This window comes from Heptranchias perlo, chromosome 1 (genome assembly GCF_035084215.1).
Source record: "Heptranchias perlo isolate sHepPer1 chromosome 1, sHepPer1.hap1, whole genome shotgun sequence".
In the NCBI taxonomy this organism is placed as follows: Eukaryota; Metazoa; Chordata; class Chondrichthyes; order Hexanchiformes; family Hexanchidae; genus Heptranchias; species Heptranchias perlo.
This window is the reverse complement of record NC_090325.1, coordinates 22,408,478-22,426,756: the sequence shown is the minus strand read 5'-3', so window position 1 is coordinate 22,426,756 and position 18,279 is coordinate 22,408,478. Positions and strand designations below refer to the sequence as shown.

The 18,279-nt window shown below is 42.8% G+C and overlaps 1 protein-coding gene across 1 annotated transcript in view; it reads left to right on the top strand.

The window, feature by feature from the left end:
- The first annotated feature begins 10,905 nt into the window (after positions 1-10,905).
- Positions 10,906-18,279, top strand: part of LOC137320473 (DDRGK domain-containing protein 1) — an 88,863-nt gene continuing 81,489 nt past the window's right edge. The window contains exon 1 of the mRNA XM_067982172.1: positions 10,906-11,196. Coding sequence (XP_067838273.1) covers positions 11,109-11,196 — 88 coding nt within the window. The 5' untranslated portion in view covers positions 10,906-11,108. The remainder of the gene's footprint in view (positions 11,197-18,279) is intronic.

The window sequence follows — 18,279 nt, the reverse complement described above, 5'->3', positions numbered from 1 at the left end:
AACACATTAGGGACTAGTGGCTTATGCAAAATAAACCACCAAATCATACAGATTGCATAACTCCCAGGCACTGCACGCATGAGTGAGTTGTAACAGGTGTACCACATCATTTTTCATAAATCACTATTCCCTCGTGTGTATTTATTTGTACATTTCACTCATTTAAGAAAAATTTAAATAAATTTTTACTTTGTTTCTGCTGATTTTTTTTTATTCGTTCATGGGATGTGGGCGTCGCTGGCGAGGCCAGCATTTATTGCCCATCCCTAATTGCCCTTGAGAAGGTGGTGGTGAGCCGCCTTCTTGAACCGCTGCAGTCTGTGTGGTGAAGATTCTCCCACAGTGCTGTTAGGAAGGGAGTTCCAGGATTTTGACCCAGCTACGATGAAGGAACAGCAATATATTTCCAAGTCGGGATGGTGTGTGACTTGGAGGGGAACGTGCAGGTGGTGATGTTCCCATGTGCCTGCTGCTCTTGTCCTTCTAGGTGGTAGAGGTCGCGAGTTTGGGAGGTGCTGTTGAAGAAGTCTTGGTGAGTTTCTGCAGTGCATCCTAAGGATGGCACACACTGCAGCCACCGTGCACCGGTGGTGAAGGGAGTGAATGTTTAGGGTGGTGGATGGGGTGCCAATCAAGCGGGCTGCTTTGTCCTGGATGGTGTCGAGCTTCTTGAGTGTTGTTGGAGCTGCACTCATCCAGGCAATTGGAGAGTATTCCATCACACTCCTGCCTTGTAGATGGTGGAAAGGCTTTGGGGAGTCAGGAGGTGAGTCACTCGCCGCAGAATACCCAGCCTCTGACCTGCTTTTGTAGCCACAGTATTTATATGGCTGGTCCAGTTAAGTTTCTGGTCAGTGGTGACCCCCAGGATGTTGATGGTGGGGGATTCGGCGATGGTAATGCCGTTGAATGTCAAGGGGAGGTGGTAAGACTCTCTCTTGTTGGAGATGGTCATTGCCTGGCACTTGTCTGGTGCGAATGTTACTTGCAACTTGCCAGCCCAAGCCTGGATGTTGTCCAGGTCTTGCTGCATGCGGGCTTGGACTGCTTCATTATTTGAGGGGTTGCGAATGGAACTGAACACTGTGCAATCATCAGCGAACATCCCCATTTCTGACCTTATGATGGAGGGAAGGTCATTGATGAAGCAGCTGGAGATAGTTGGGCCTAGGACACTGCCCTGAGGAACTCCTGCAGCAATGTCCTGGGGCTGAGATGATTGGCCTCCAACAACCACTACCATCTTCCTTTGTGCTAGGTATGATTCCAGCCACTGGAGAGTTTTCCCCCTGATTCCCATTGACTTCAATTTCACTATTTGGACAGGTTGTACCAGCATGGTTTTATTGCGAGGCTTTGGAGTAACCCACATTGTGTGAAGCAGCCCAAAACTGTCACAAAAAAAGTGAGAAATAAGTTACCTGTCAAAACACGCTTTGCAATCATGAAGTACTTTTAAATAGTTCGCATGTCTAGAGCAGGCGGTTTGTGATTAATTCCACTGGTTTACTAATTCATAATCCACACAACAATTATCCAACTTCCTGATTATCCAGTAGAATTTTCATGGGAAAGACCTTATGTGACAGGTCACGTAGCCTGCTGACACCAATTGTCTGACATTAATCAAAGTCACAGCTCAAGAAAGATTACATTCAGTTTAATGTATTTGTATGGTACGTATCTGTGCTGAGGATATTATGATGTGGAGATGCCGGTGATGGACTGGGGTGGACAAATGTAAGGAATCTTACAACACCAGGTTATAGTCCAACAATTTTATTTTAAAATCACAAGCTTTCGGAGATTATCTCCTTCGTCAGGTGAGTGTGGGATTCCTTGAATGTTTCCCATTTATAGTCAGAGAACAATACCTGGTGATTACAGATAATCTTTCTAACTGCCCGTTGTCAAGGCAATCATTCGGCACATTGTGACTGTAAACAAAAAAAAGTCTTATACTGGACATACATCAATACTGACGAAGGGGATAATCTCCGAAAGCTTGTGATTTTAAAATAAAATTGTTGGACTATAACCTGGTGTTGTAAGATTCCTAGGATATTATGAACCTTTGGGGACTCATGATGATCTGGTGATTTATTCACAGGGAGGGAAGAGTGCCTTCCATTATGGCAGATTAACAGCCTTCTGATAGGCAGTACCTTGACTTGTCCGTATTAAATTTAATTAGTCATTGTTCTGCCCTCATACTTATTTTGTCCAACTCATTCTGTAATTGCTTAGCTGCCTCCTCAGATTCCACTGTTCCTCACAGTTTAGTATCATATGCAAATTTGATCACATTGCATTGAGTTGCTTAGTCAAAGTCATTTATGTAATTAGAAAACAGAAGTTGTCTCAGTACAAACCTAGGGCAGCCCACTCTGTACTTCTTCCACCCTGACATAACTCCTCTAGTAAGTATTCATTGCTTTCTACTCCATGCCAGTTTCTTATCTAGTCCCAGGGTTTATCCTGAATCTCCGCAGATTTGAGTTTAACTAACAGCCTTTCATGTGGCACTTTGCCAAATGCCTTTTGTGGCAGAATAGCTACACAATGTCATAGGGTTTTCAGCAGTTCACTTGGGATGCAGTTGGTTTGACAGGATCTTACCCTTCTGAATCCATGGTGGCAACTGTTTACTGGTGTTATTATTGTACAGATAATCAAGTTTACACCTGAAAATCCATTCCATTATTTTACACCAATGGAAATGAAGTGCCGTCAGGAAAGGGGATAGAAAAAAAATGTACTATCATCTGAGTCCCAAGGTTACAACCTTGAAACCAACTCCTACTATCCCCCTTTATACTGTGTAGATATATATATATATATATATATGGCATCAATAATTAGTAATGCTCTTATGTGCATTGATAAAGAATGAGTACAGTGACAGTTGGCATATGAACAGACAGCCACTGTCAACTAAAATTAAATTTAAAAATGTATATATTTATCTTTTTAAATTTAATTTTGGTTAACAGCGGCTGCCTGTTCATATGCCAGCTGTCTCTGCACTTATTCTATATCAATGATCATACAAGAACATTACTAATTATTGATGCCATCGTCACAGTTCTTTGAAAAAATAATTTTCAATTAATTATGAGAAAATTCCATTTCGAGTATGCATTATTTACATCAAAACATATATGGCTATATGATTCAAAAAGGTGTGCAAAGCTTACAATTTGGAGTAATGCTAAAAAGTAAAGGACCGTGAATGCTGGAAATCTGAAATAAAATCAGAAATTGCCAGAAAACATAGCAGGTCCAATAGAATCTGAAAAACGATGGCAGGTGAGTCCCTTTATAGGACTGACCAAAAAAAAAGGGGATTGAAAAAGGGGATCAAAGACATCTGACCAGTCACAGGGCAAATGTTAGAAGTTTGGGCTCTGGGTGTGTAACTTTCTGTTCGTTTTAAAAGATGGAAGATCATGGGGGGCGAGGAGGTGGGAGAATACACACCCAAATTCCCAATATGTGCTCTTAACTGGCAAAGCTCAGTATTGGGAATGTGAATGTGTAAATTATATCATCACAAGTCAATTATGTTAACTACTGTTACAAAGAAGCAAGTAATAGGTTTAATAGCCTGGGTGATTTGGAGCAAACTTTTTGTCCAAGGGACTAAAATCTCAATAGTGTCGTCTCCATTCCTGCTTCTTTGGGTTACCAGGTAACAACGTATAAGAAGCATTATCACTTATTTACAAAACTGATAAACGCAGTCAAGTTAATAGGAAATGCTAGCACAACCTGCTAACACAGCTGTCTGTTAGCTTCCCTGATACCTACCATTTATAAATTGAGCTCATTTTAATCAGTAGGCCAGACATAAAGCATGTTTTTTTTAGAAAAAACATAAGCAATTTTTTGTACATTTATATTCTTAACTTTAATAATCAGATTCTGATATAGATATTAATAAGGTCAGATTATCTGGTTGCCATTTTATTTGCATCATGTGCCAGAAATCTTGAGCTGTTAACGGTGAGAACAGAGCTGGAAATAAAGATACTTCAGAGCCTTCAAGTAGCTCCATGATATAAATGAGCCATAACTAAATCCCCTTTAACTGAACCAATCAATGCAATATTTTCAGCAGCAGACTCCATTTTTAGCATATGTATAAATGAGTTAATAATAGGTTACTGCATTACATTAGTAAATGCATAGTGAATCACCAAAATTCGGTGTTGTAGCTTCAAATTAAAAGGCTTTAGTGATTTTATTTATGGCAGATAATTACTTCCATTAAGGAAATTAATTTTCTTATGCTTTTATTATTTAGGGATAACATTTCCTAAAGTTAAATTTCTTTTATTTTTCAATACCAGATGTAAGTAATAGAAAGAAAGAACTTGCATTTATCTAGTGCCTTTTCATTACATTTTGTCTACAGCACAGAAACAGGCCATTCGGCCCAACTGGTCTATGCCGGTGTTTATGCTCCACAGGAGCCTCCTCCCTCCCTTCTACATCTAATCCTATCAGCATATCCTTCTATTCTTTTCTCCCTCTTGTGCTTATCTAGTTTTCCCCTAAATGCATCTATATTATTTGCCTCAACTACTCCTTGTGGTAGGGCATTCCACATTCTGACCACTCTTTGGGTAAAGAAGTTTCTCTTGAATTTGCTATTGGATTTATTAGTATCTTATATTTATGACCTCAAGTTTTGGACTCCCCCTCAAGTCTACCCTATGTCTCTACGCCTCTATGTCTACCCTATCAAACCCTTTCATGAACTTAAAGACCTCTAAAAGGTCACCCCTCAGCCTTCTCTTTTCTAGAGAAAAGAGCGCCAGCCTGTTCAGCCTTTCCTGATGAGTATATCCTCTCAGTTCTGGTATCATCCTTGTGAATCTTTTTTGCACCTTCTCCAGTGTATCTATACCCTTTTTATAACATGGAGACCAGAACTGTGCACAGTACTGAAAGTGTGGTTTAACCAAGGTTCTATACAAGTTTAACATAATGTCTCTGCTTTTCAATTCTATCCTTTTTGAAATGAAACCAGTGCTTGATTTGCCTTTTTATGGCCTTACTAATCTGCATCGCTATTTTTAGTGATTTGTGTATCGATACCCCGAGATCCCTTTGGTCCTGTTCCCCATCTGGACTCTTATTATCCAAGCAGTGTATGCCCTCCTTATTATTTCTAACAAAATGCACCACCTCACACTTACTTATATTGAAATTCATTTGCCAATTACATGCCTATTCTGCAAGTTTATTAATGTCCTCTTGACCATAGTACAGCCAATGAAGTACTGTTAAAAGGATAATTAAAGCAGCTCTTTGAAGAACGAGGGGACCAGTATCATTGTTTCATGGAGGCAGGGGCTAGAAATGTAATTAAACATTATTTTAAGAGGCAGCAGATTTAATTCTTAATGTATTTCTTAAAGGAACTTGATGGTCAAATTAGTAATTGGTCCTGTCCAGATTTTGTTTCAAAAGTTTTAAATTTAGGGTGAAAATTTGGGAAAAGATTTTATGTTACATTTTCTAGGTAAAGGACATGCAGGCTTCCAGATTCTGATCGCTATATAGTGACTCCCATTGGAAAATGTGCTGCGTATATATCAGATAATGACAGGAAATTGGCTTGGCTGCATGTCTTTCATGGAAAATAGCCTGTGGATAATTCTTATTATGTCTCTACATAATCATACATAGAGGAATCTCTACATAATCATACTCACAGAATTATATCTATCAGCCATTGTCCCAGATTCCCCCATCACCATCCCTTGGTATGTCCAGTCCCACTGGCAGGACAGACGCAACAGAGGTGGCGGCACAGTGGCATACAGTCAGGAGGACGTGGCCCTGGGAGTCCTCAACATTGACATTTCATGGCTTCAGGAAACCTCCTGCTGATTACCACCTATCGCCCTCCCTCAGCTGATGAATCATTATTCCTCCATGTTGAACACTACTTGGAGGAAGCATTGAGGGTAGCAAGGACACTTCATTGTCCATCACCAAAGTGGCTCGGTAGCACCCCCACTGACCAAGCTGGCCGAGGCCTGAAGGACACAGCTGCCAGACTGAGCTTACAGCAACACGAGGGAGAAACCTACTTGACCTCGTCCTCGTTCTCACCAATCTACCTGTCGCAGATGCATCTATCCATCACAGTACTGGTAGGAGTGACCACCGCACAGTCCTTGTGGAGATCAAGTCCGGTCTTCACCCTCCATCGTGTTTTGTGGCACTGCCACCGTGCTAAGTGAGATAGATTAAGAACAGATCTAGAAGCTCAAAACTGGGCATCAATGAGATGCTGTGGGCCATCAACAGCAGCAGAATTATAATCTGCAACCTCATGGCCTGGCACATCCATCACTCTTCCATCACCATCAAACCAGATGACCAACCCTTGTTCAACGAGGAGTGTAGAAGAGCATGCCAGGAGCAGCATCAGGCGTTCCTGAAAATAAGGTGCCAATCTGGTGAAGCTACAACACAGGACCACATGCATGTTAAACAGCAGAAGCAGCATGCTATAAACAGAGCTTAGCTAAACCACAACCAACAGATAAGGTCAAAGCTCTGCAGTCCTGTCATATCCAGTCATGAATGGTGGCGGACAATTAAGCAACTATGGGAGGATGAGGCTCCATGAACATCCCCACCCTCAATGATGGTGGAGCCCAGCACGTGAGTGCAAAACGTTCGCAACCATCTTCAGCCAGAAGTGTCGAGTGAATAATCCGTCTTGGATGAGGTCCCCACCATCACAGATGCCAGTTTTCAGCCAATTTGATTCACTTCACATGATGTCAAGAAACGACTGAGGCTGGATACGGCAAAGGCTATGAGCCCTGACAACATCCTGGCTGTAGTGCTGAAAACCTGTGCTCCAGAACTAGCTGTGCCTCTAGCCAAGCTGTTCCAGTACAGTTACAACACTGGCATCTAACCTACAAAGTGGAAAATTGCTTAGGCATGTCCTGTCCACAAAAAGCAAGACAAATCCAAGTCCTATCAGCCTAATCTCAATCATCAGCAAAGGAATGGAAGGCATCGTGAACAATGCTATGAAGCGGCACTTACTCACCAATAATCTGCCCACTGATGCTCAGTTTGGATTCTGCTAGAACTACTCGGCTCCAGACCTCATTACAGCCTTGGTCCAAACATGGACAAAAGAGCTGAATTCCAGAGGTGAGATGAGAGTGGCTGCCCTTGACATCAAGGCAGCATTTGACCAAGTGTGGCATCAAGGAGCCCTAGTAAAATTGAAGTCAATGGGAATCAGGGGGAAAACTCTCCAGTGGCTGGAGTCATACCTAGCACAAAGGAAGATGGTAGTGGTTGTTGGAGGCCAATCATCTCAGCCCCAGGACATTGCTGCAGGGGTTCCTCAAGGCAGTGTCCTAGGCCCAACCATCTTCGGCTGCTTCATCAATTACCTTCCCTCCATCATAAGGTCAGAAATGGGGATGATCACTGACGATTGCACAGATTTCAGTTCCATTCGCAACCCCTCAGATAAGGAAGCAGTCCGTGCCCACATGCAGCAAGACCTGGACAACATCCAGGCTTGGGCTGATAAGTGGCAAGTAACATTTGCGTCAGACAAGTGCCAGGCAATGACCATCTCAAACATTGCTGTAGGAGTCCCTCAGGGAAGGGTCCTAAGCCAAATTATCTTCAGCTGCTTCATCAATGACCTTCTCTCCATCATACGGTCAGAAATGGGGCTGTTCACTCATGATTGCAGTGTTCAATTCCATTCTATAATGAAGCAGTCCATGTCCGCATGCAGCAACACCTAGGCAACATTTAGGCTCGGGCTGAAATGTGGCAAGTAACATTAGCACCACACAAGTGCCAGGCAATGACCATTGCCAACAAGAAAGAGTCCAACCACCTCCCATTGAGATCCCAAAGCATTACCATCACTGAATCGCACACCATCGACATCCTGGGGATGACCATTGACCAGAAACTCAACTTGACCAACCACAGAAATGCCATGGTTACTAAAGCTGGAGAGAGGCAGGGTATTCTGTGGCGAGTGTCTCATCTCTTAACTCCCCGAAGTCTCTCTACCACTTACAAGGAGTGTGATGGAATACTCTCCACTTGCCTGGATAGGTGCAGCTGTAACAACACTTAAGAAGCTTGATTGGCACCCAATTCACCAATTTAAACACCCACCCCCTCCACCACTAGCGTACCTTAACTGCAATGTGTATTGTCTGCAGGATGCATTGCAGCAAGTCGCCAAGACTGCTTTGACAGCACCTCCTAAACCCGCGACCTCCACCACCTAGAAGGGCAGCAAATGCTTGGGAACATCATCACCTCCAAGTTCCCCTCCAAGTCACACACCATCCCAACTTAGACATATATCGCCATTTTTTCATTGTCGCTAGGTCAAAATCCTGGAACTACCTACTTACAGCATTGTGGGAGCACCTTAACCACACAGACTGCAGTGGTTCAAGAAGAAGACTCACCACCACTTTCTCAAGTGCAAGTAGGGATGGGCAGTAAAAATTGGCAGCCTTGCCAGCGATACCCACATCCCAAGAATGAATTTAAAAAAACAATGCTGCAGTCCACAGCAAATGCCTCCTGTTAACACAACTCAAAAAGATGCACTTAGAAAATCTGATTGGGAATAATTACAAAACTTTGGGATTTTATCAGATAAAATTGGTAAATTTGAAAAAGAACATCCTTAAGCATCAGGAAGTTATCAGATACGATCAGATCACAAAATAACCTTGTCTGAAAGTTAAAACCTTTGCTTTAGAGCCACCGCACTGGTTGGTGCCCATCGTAGAAAGTCTGCACCAATCTGCTGCAAAGATAAAACCAGTGAACATGGAAAGGTAAATTCTGTGAGATTGCCAGCGCAGGTCGTCCCTTAATAGGAGCTCGGATTGGACAATCAGGTGGCGAGATTAGCAGAATTTCAGATCGTCTGGTTATTAATTTTAGCCTATAATGTCTCATCTCTATAGGTAGCGACAGCTCTTACAAACACGTTATTATCTTTAGCAAAAAATGAAATATTGCACTTTTTAAGAATCTCGATTACTCTCCTGAAATTAAACGTCCCAATTTGTGTTTTCTCTGATCTGCAGAAACATTTTCTTTGCCTGTTATACTTACAGAAGCCAAGAGAGGGGGCTAACATACTCATTATAATAAATCCTGCTATAACTACTCCTGTCACAAATACAAAACTTCCTCCTTAATCTGTATGATTTCTGTATTAAGACAGGCAAATCTGTAATTCACTAATGAATAAAAACTAAGCATATATATAGAATAAAACTCCATAAATCCAAGTGCTTGTTCAGGCTGCCTTGATAGCTCAGTGGGTCAATGTGTCGAGTGAGGTGGTACAGAGATGTACACATCAGGTAGGTACCAACATCGAACCATGGTCCTTAAGTAGTTCTTAATCTGAGCAGTGAGGCAACATAAGTAGCCTTTGGGATAAGGAGGGTAAAATAAATATCAACTAGGGTTTTTACATCTGATCATTATTCAGTGACCTCTTGGAATCTACACATGCTTGGATGCCAGGTGAAGACAGAGTGTTCCTTCTCCCCCCAACACCCCCCCCCCCCTAGACTGAATATTCTGCCCATACTCAAGAGTTGGGGCTCACACATGATAAATGGCTACTTGTGTGAGGGCCCAGAGGAGTCTGTTTCTGAATTTGAACGTTGTGATCACTCTTGCACTGACTACCACACTAGACTAATATAGATGAGCATTTGGCATTTATTCTATGCTTTTCATTCATTGCCTTTATCGCTTAAAGCCTGCTCTTAGAGTAGGAATACTAGACTGATAAGACAAACCAAAGCTTTTCACTGCAAACCTAAACAATACCATGGTTTCATCCATAGTTATCCAGAATGTACCTGTATTTTTTGACCTTGAATTTCCCTGCAGTTGCATTTTATGCTTGGTTAACAGACTTATGGTGGATTTTTATGTGTAATCATTACCAAAGGTCATACACTCCTCCTGAGTAACCTATTCACTTACAGACTGACTCAGTTTGCCAGTCAGTGGGTAGTACAGGGGTATGGAAACAACCTCCAAAGCCTCACCCTACATCGGTCACTCTTTGACCCACAGACACTGCTGACTGATGAAGAACTGCATGTGCAGTTGTGACTTACAAAACAGGCTGAAAGATAAAGTAAGCAATTAAAAATAGGGCACATAAAGTGAAGTAAAAATAGATCATTTATTTTAAATTACAGCATGCAGCAATATCAATTTACAGTCATCTTAGCTTTGTAAGAATGCAGAAATATTTCACTAATCAATAATGTAAACACCCATGTTCCCCCAAATAAAGTGTGTGAAAGACAAGAATAGGTTGAGGGGGACAGGCATAGTGTTTGAGACTATATAGTATGTAAAGAATCTTACAACACCAGGTTATAGTCCAACAATTTTATTTGAAAATCACAAGCTTTCGGAGATTATCGCCTTCGTCAGGTGAGTGTGGGATTCCTTGAATGTTTCCCATTTATAGTCAGAGAACAATACCTGGTGATTACAGATAATCTTTCTAACTGCCCGTTGTCAAGGCAATCATTCGGCCCATTGTGACTGTAAACAAAAAAAAGTCTTATACTGGACATACATCAATACTGGTCTAAACTAATGAATAATTTTGCCTCATATAAATATATATACATATGGAACACATAGACTCTGCTGGGAGTTTATCCTCCCAGCCTGTGGATGGCGCTGTGAGCAACATTGCATTCACCGCGCAAACTCCGCAGCGATGCGAACCTGGAGACGAACGCAGGGTTCGGGTCGGAACTATTGGCTCGGAGACGGAGAGGGTTTTAAAAAAAAAAATTTACTTTTAAAGTTAGTTGTCAGCAGGGACACACCGAAAGAAAATTTTACTCCTCGAATAAATCATTACTGGAAAATATACTATTACAAATGGGTGGAGCTCTTAAAGTGCTGAAGACTAATTTGCAAGCATGAGACTTCTTCCAGCCGCCCCCACTTTGTGCGAGGGCAGTAGTACCGCCCGGCGGAGCCTGTGACGTCAGTGAAGGCGGAGACAGGGGAACGTAAACATGGATCCCGTCCTGTACGTGTTGGCTGCTGTCATCATAGTGATTCTCATCTTTTTTGTATCGAGAGTAAGACGCCAGGTGCAAAAAGGTACGAGACTTGTATCAACCGTCTATAAAATGATGTTGAACAAAAAGGTGACGGCGGAGCGGGACTGATGTAAACAGCTGCAGGGGGCCGTCTGAAGCGGACAGAAAGTGGGCGCTCTCGCTCTGACTTCATCAACTCCAGCCGCCGGAAGTCCCGCCCCCCGCGTTCCCGATTGGTTAATTGTCACCTGGTAGTCGGTGTTGCAGCCAGTGAGTGGTTAGTTTCGTTGTCAATCAACAGATGAACGTCATCTCCTCATTATTTGCATCAGGGCCACAGGCAATTGAACAGGTTCAATGGGCTAAACGGTCTTCTGCTCTCTCATTGGGAATTTTTAGATTTTATGCCCCCCCCCCCGCCCCTTTTATAAGGCATGTGCGATTCTATGATTTTCTCACCTCTGATGGTGCCAGCCCCTTCCACGTCAGCCCTCAGGTACTTTGCTCAAGTGGCTATTTTGCAATTGTGAGCCCGGAGTGGGTGTCAGTAGCCGCTTGACCGTGTGTGCATAGGGAAGGGAAAAGTCATAGTTGAGTTTGATTCTGTGCTCACCTGACTAAAGGGGAAAAGGGATGATCATATTTTCCAGTGATTTATGGAGTGTTCAATGTTAATATTAAGAGCAAGATGTGAATGTGAGTCCCCATTTTGAAAGAACAGATAATCAATCAAGTCAATCAATTAAAAAGACTTTCATAACCATACCTTGCAAACATGTTTCTTTTTCTAAATCATGCTCTTTTTAAACCAATTCTAGATTGAAGTTTTATTTACTGTGCTCATTTGTTGTGGGGAGGGTAGGGAAAGGATAAGTACTTAGCTATATTAGAATCGTGGACTCCTTGTTCACAAGAGATGACTCACCATTTACCATGGAGTATTATAATAGGATTTAGACATTATAATAGTATGAAGTGTCTCCATTATGGAGAGTTTCTGCATTCAGTTCGGCTGATGAAGGAAACCTCAGGAAGGCCAGAAGGAAAGTCTTACAGGAGAATCTGGTGGATATTACATAGGTATCTTTTTTTAATTCATTCATGGGATGTGGGCATCGCTGGCGAGGCCAGCATTTATTGCCCGTCCCTAATTGCCCTTGAGAAGGTGGTGGTGAGCTGCTGCAGTCCCTTTGGTGAAGGTTCTCCCACAGTGCTGTTAGGAAGGGAGTTCCAGGATTTTGACCCAGCGACGATGAAGGAACGGTGATATATTTCCAAGTCGGGATGGTGTGTGACTTGGAGGGGAACGTGCAGGTGGTGTTGTTCCCATGTGCCTGCTGCCCTTGTCCTTCTAGGTGGTAGAGGTCGCGGGTTTGGGAGGTGCTGTCGAAGAAGCCTTGGCGAGTTGCTGCTGTGCATCCTGTGGATGATACACACTACAGCCACTGTGCGCCGGTGGTGAAGGGAGTGAATGTTTAGGGTGGTGGATGGTGTGTCAATCAAGTGGGCTGCTTAGTCCTGGATGGTTTCGAGCTTCTTGAGTGTTGTTGGAGCTGCACTCATCCAGGCAAGTGGAGAGTATTCCATCACACTCCTGACTTGTGCCTTGTAGATGGTGGAAAGGCTTTGGGGAGTCAGGAGGTGAGTCACTCGCCGCAGAATACCCAGCCTCTGACCTGCTCTTGTAGCCACAGTATTTATGTGGCTGGTCCAGTTAACTTTCTGGTCAATGGTGACCCACAAGATGTTGGTGGTGGGGGATTCGGCAATGGTAATGTCGTTGAATGTCAAGGGGAGGTGGTTAGACTCTTTCTTGTTGGAGATGGTCATTGCCTGGCACTTGTCTGGCGCGAATGTTACTTGCCACTTATGAGCCCAAGCCTGGATGTTGTCCAGGTCTTGAAGCAGTCCGAGCCCGCATGCAGTATTATCTGAGGGGTTGTGAATGGAACTGAACACTGTGCAATCATCAGCGAACATTCCCATTTCTGACCTTATGATGGAGGGAAGGTCATTGATGAAGCAGCTGAAGATGGTTGGGCCAAGGACACTGCCCTGAGGAACTCCTGCAGCAATGTCCTAGGGCTGAGATGATTGGCCTCCAACAACCACTACCATCTTCCTTTGTGCCAGGTATGACTCCAGCCCCATTGATTTCAATTTTACTAGGGCTCCTTGGTGTCACACTCGGTCAAATGCTGCCTTGATATCAAGGGCAGTCACCGTCGCCTTACCTCTGGAATTCAGCTCTATTGTCCATGTTTGGACCAAGGCTGTAATGAGGTCAGGAGCCGAGTAGTCCTGGCGGAACCCAAACTGAGCATCAGTGAGCAGGTTATTGGTGAGTAAGTGCCGCTTGATAGCATTGTCGACGACACCTTCCATCACTTTGCTGATGATTGAGAGTAGGCTGATGGGGCGGTAATTGGCCGGATTGGATTTGTCCTGCTTTTTGTGTACAGGACATAACTGGGCAATTTGCCACATTGTCGGGTAGATGCCAGTGTTGTAGCTGTACTGGAACAGTTTGGCTAGGGCGCGGCTAGTTCTGGAGCACAAGCACTACAGCTGGGATGGGGCCCATAGCCTTTGCTGTATCCAGTGCACTCTGCTGTTTCTTGATATCACGTGGAGTGAATCGAATTGGCTGAAGACTGGCTTCAATGATGGTAGGGATATCGGGAGGAGGCCAAGATGGATCATCCACTCGGCACTTCTGGCTGAAGATGGTTGCAAACGTTTCAGCCTTGTCTTTTGCACTCACGTGCTGGACTCTGCCATCATTGAGGATGGGGATGTTTACAGAGCCTCCTCCTCCCATTAGTTGTTTAATTGTCCACCACCATTCACAACTGGATGTGGCAGGACTGCAGAGCTTTGATCTGATCCGTTGGTTGTGGAATCGCTTAGCTCTGTCTATTTCATGTTGCTTCCGCTGTTTAGTCCTAAGTTGTAGCTTCACCAGGTTGGCACCTCATTTTTAGGTACGCCTGATGCTGCTCCTGGCATGCTCTTCTACACTCCTTGTTGATCCCCTGGCTTGTTGGTAATGGTAGAGTGAGGAATATGCCGGGCCATGAGGTTACAGATTGGACAGAAGGAAAATCTCACAGGACATTCATCTGAGGTTGTGTTTGTGCATCTTCTAGCAGATGGAGTGTTGGAGTAGAAATCTACCTGGAAATCTACTTGTCCTCTCTCATCAGCTTGTGACTGGGACGTACTAGAGGGTAATTAAAAACAAAAAGCTAATTTAACACCATGTTATGATCTGTAAAATGTAATGTGTCAGTAGTTTTGTGATGGATGGTGTGTATCTGAACAACTTAGTCAGATGTGTTTTTTAAAATTTATTTATCTGGATGTGGGTGACGCTGGTAAGGCTGCATTTATTGTCTATCCCTAGTTGCCCTGACGGAGGTCATCTTCAATTTGAACTGCTGTAGCCCTTGTGATAATGGTGCTCCCACAATGGTCTGAACTCAACTCTAGTCACGTGCTTCGTTTGAATTAAAACCCAAGATTCTTCACTGCTGGGTTAAGATGTTACAGGGCATTATAACTTTTAAGGTTGCATTAGGAACATATTTCTTTGCTAGGGTACCTTAATGAGATTCCAAAACACAATTTAAATTTAATGCATCAGAGGGAGTCTCGCAACGACACTTTTCGTGTGGCATATGTGCCTTGGTGTCCAATGCTGCTCTTGTAAGGCACCTTGGGATGTTTTATCGCATGAAGATTGCTACATAAACATACTATTGTATTTTCTCTCCCTGTTGTATATGTTGCTTGAGCACATTACAGAGGAGTGCCCTTCAATCAGGGACGTACTGTGAGTTCTGGTACTGTGGTTATAAAGTCCTGGGATAAGCCATTTCTGCCTGAATATATCAATAATTGATCAAGTACAGGACCTAAGTATCGGTTCAATTCTAGTGGTGTCAGTTGATTACCAAGGATCAGTTTTTTTTTAAAGTGCAATTTTCATTTCTGATTCTTGATTATTCCCTGCTGCTAATTTAGCTACAAGTTATGCCTACTTTAATAAACTTTTAAAAATGGTAGAGAATGAAACAGTATTCTTATTAATGTGTTGTTGGTAGAACTCCTAATGTTACTATTCCAATAATCTATCAAATAACACGTTGCCCATGTTCTCACCCTCACAAAATGCCTCACTCACACGATTGCTGTCCTCACCAGGTTTTGTCGGCTTCCTGTTGCGATAAAATGCAAGAAGACATTAATAAACTTGCAGAATGGGCGTGTAATTGGCAAATGAATTTCAATATAGATAAGTGTGAAGTGGTGTATTTTGGTAGGAAAAATAAGGAGGCCACATATTGTTTGGATAATAAGAGTGTAAATGGGGTAGAGGAGCAAAGGGGCACAGACACACAAATCACTAAAAATAGTGATGCAGGTTAATAAGTCATAAAAAGGGCAAATCAAGCACTGGGGCTCATTTCTAGAGGGATAGAATTGAAAAGCAGAGAAGTTATGTTAAACTTGTATAGAGCCTTGGTTAGACCACACTTGGAATAATGTGAACAGTTCTGGTCTCCATGGTGCAAAAAGGATATGGAGGCATTGGAGAAAGTACAAAAAAGATTCACAAGGATGATACCAGAACTGAGGAGATATACTTATCAGGAAAGATTGAGCAGGCTGGGGCTCTTTTCCCTAGAAATGAGAAGGCTGAGAATCCAAAACTAGAAGTCATAAATATAAAATAGTCACTAATAAATCCAGTAGGGAATTCAGGAGAAACTTCTTTACCCAAAGAGTGGTAAGAATGTGGAACATGCTACCACAAGGAGTAGTTGAGGCCAGTATCATTGATGCATTTAAGCGGAAGCTAGATAAGCACGCAAAGGAGAAAGGAAAAGAAGGGTACGCTGATAGGGGTAGATGAAGTAGGGAGGGAGGAGGCTCATGTGGAGCATAAATGCCGACATGTTTCTGTGCTGTAGACTTGATGTAACTTGCTGATGTTGACTTTAAGATCCTTGGCCTCCATGACATTGGAAATCGCTGAGGTAGATTGGGGCAATCATACATCTCCAAACCCTTGGCTTCTTTTGATATTGGGATACTCCTTGTTTCATCATCAGTGGCTGTTCTTCCAGCCGCTCTGCCCTTTGGAACTCCCTCTCCCAACAATGTGTCTTGCCACCTTCCTCCCTGCTATCTAAAGTCTCAAAAATCTCTTCTTCAGAAATGTCAGCATGTCCTCCCCCTCACCCCCAACTTTTCTATTTTCACTTATTCACTCCAATTCGGCATCCATTGTTTTTCATTTGCTGTTGATATATCTTTCTGCATATTAGGACCATTATGGAAATGTACATTGTTGCAGTATATTCAACAAAAATTAAAGAAAAAGGGAGGAGCATTCCTGTCACTCTGACGGGGTTACTATATTCAATAAGGTTGAGCTTAGTGATCTGTGGCTGCATTTTGCCACCCACCTGTAGTCTGCCCCAATTATAATCTCATCAGTTTGGTAGGGTAGCCATTTTCAAAATCTGTCCATTGAAGGAATTGCGGCTGAGTGCTCGTGCCTGGCAGTAACCTGTCATGTCCCTGGGGAGCATTTGGATCGAACCAGTTCTGGAATAGGTTGTTTGACAATTTGCTATAATGGCGGCCAGCGCACTTTTCTGCTTCAGCAGTTGTTGTATCTACCTACTCTGAGGTTTAGTGTGTGGAGTGCATGACACATTAAATGTGTCTATAGCACAAAATAATCTGTCATACTTTACTGATTGGCTTAAATAACCATTACCTGTGAAGTTAACTCTGCTGCTTCATTGAAAAATCGACTACCAATTTATCGCTCAAACAGTTCTTTTCGAATTACTTTTACCATCACTTCCAGCTCGTCATTCGAGCTCTTTCAGAGGTGTTTTTTGTCAGCCTGCCTGACCAACTACTTGGCCTCGCCCGGCCCAACCCAGTCCCATGTGCTTTCTGAACTGGTCTGAACTCAACTTCTAGGTCTTGTTTCCCTACTGTTAAGTTTTTTTCGTCCCACCTCAAGTACTCGGGCTCTGCTCCCAACCTTGTCATTAGGCAGACCTGGCGACCTCTACTCGCCTGCTGCATCCCACCCTCACAGCAGCTACCCCTAAGCCTAGAATTCCTCTCTCCCCATCCATGGAGTCTTGCTCCAGGTTCTGACTGGTACCCATGAGCAACACCATGAGATTAACTAGTAATTTTATTTTTTAGATTTAATGTTTGATTTCTTTTGAGAGGAAAACTTGCTAACAGATGAGGTGCTTGATAATAAGGCATGAGTGTACTGCTGAATGGGTCATTTGTCGTGCTTTCCTCTGTTCACTGACCTGGTAAATTGTCTTTTAAGGCACTTTGCCATACAATAACGATCATTTACAGTGGGCTATTTTGTGGCCTTAGAAGGGGAATAGTTGATCTTAGGAGATTATTTCTTGGAGTTTGTAAATGTATGACCTGATAAAATCATTTGTGTTGTGAGAACAATTTTGCACTGCTTGGGTGCTATGTCATTGTAATAAAAGTGTCACTGGGCTCTTCCAGGTTCTTTTCCAAAACAAACAATTCCACTTTAAGCAGCTAAACTAATTTTGTTTGATAACGCTTCTGTGAAGCGCCTTGGGATGTATTACTACATTAAAGGTGCTATATAAATGGAAGTTGTTGTTGTTGTTGTTGAAGCTGCCCATTTTTTTTTATCAAGGTGATGGTATTTTTATCAAGGAGAATGGTATTTTCCAAATTCAGAAGAGCCCCTCCTACATCAGTGTGATCCAGCCATTCTTGTACCCTTTCTGAATGAGATTGCTAATTTACTTCCAAGTTCTCTGTAGTTTATAGCTGTGGACCCAAGCCCATTAGGACTGCATTGAGACAGCCCATATTTCCAATAGGTCTTAGCAGCCATGAAAAAGAGAGAGAGAGAGAGAGAGACCTTCATCCGATCATTTAGGGCAAATTTCAAACATAGGACTTGAGATGCAAGGCTGGTGTACTAATCCAATGCATCACCCAGTTGCCCTATTGTCTATACATTTTAAAAATTATTTAAAATAGGTTACAGCTTTTAAAATAGGTTATTTATATGATACACTCAGCCACCTTTAGGACTGGAAAAATA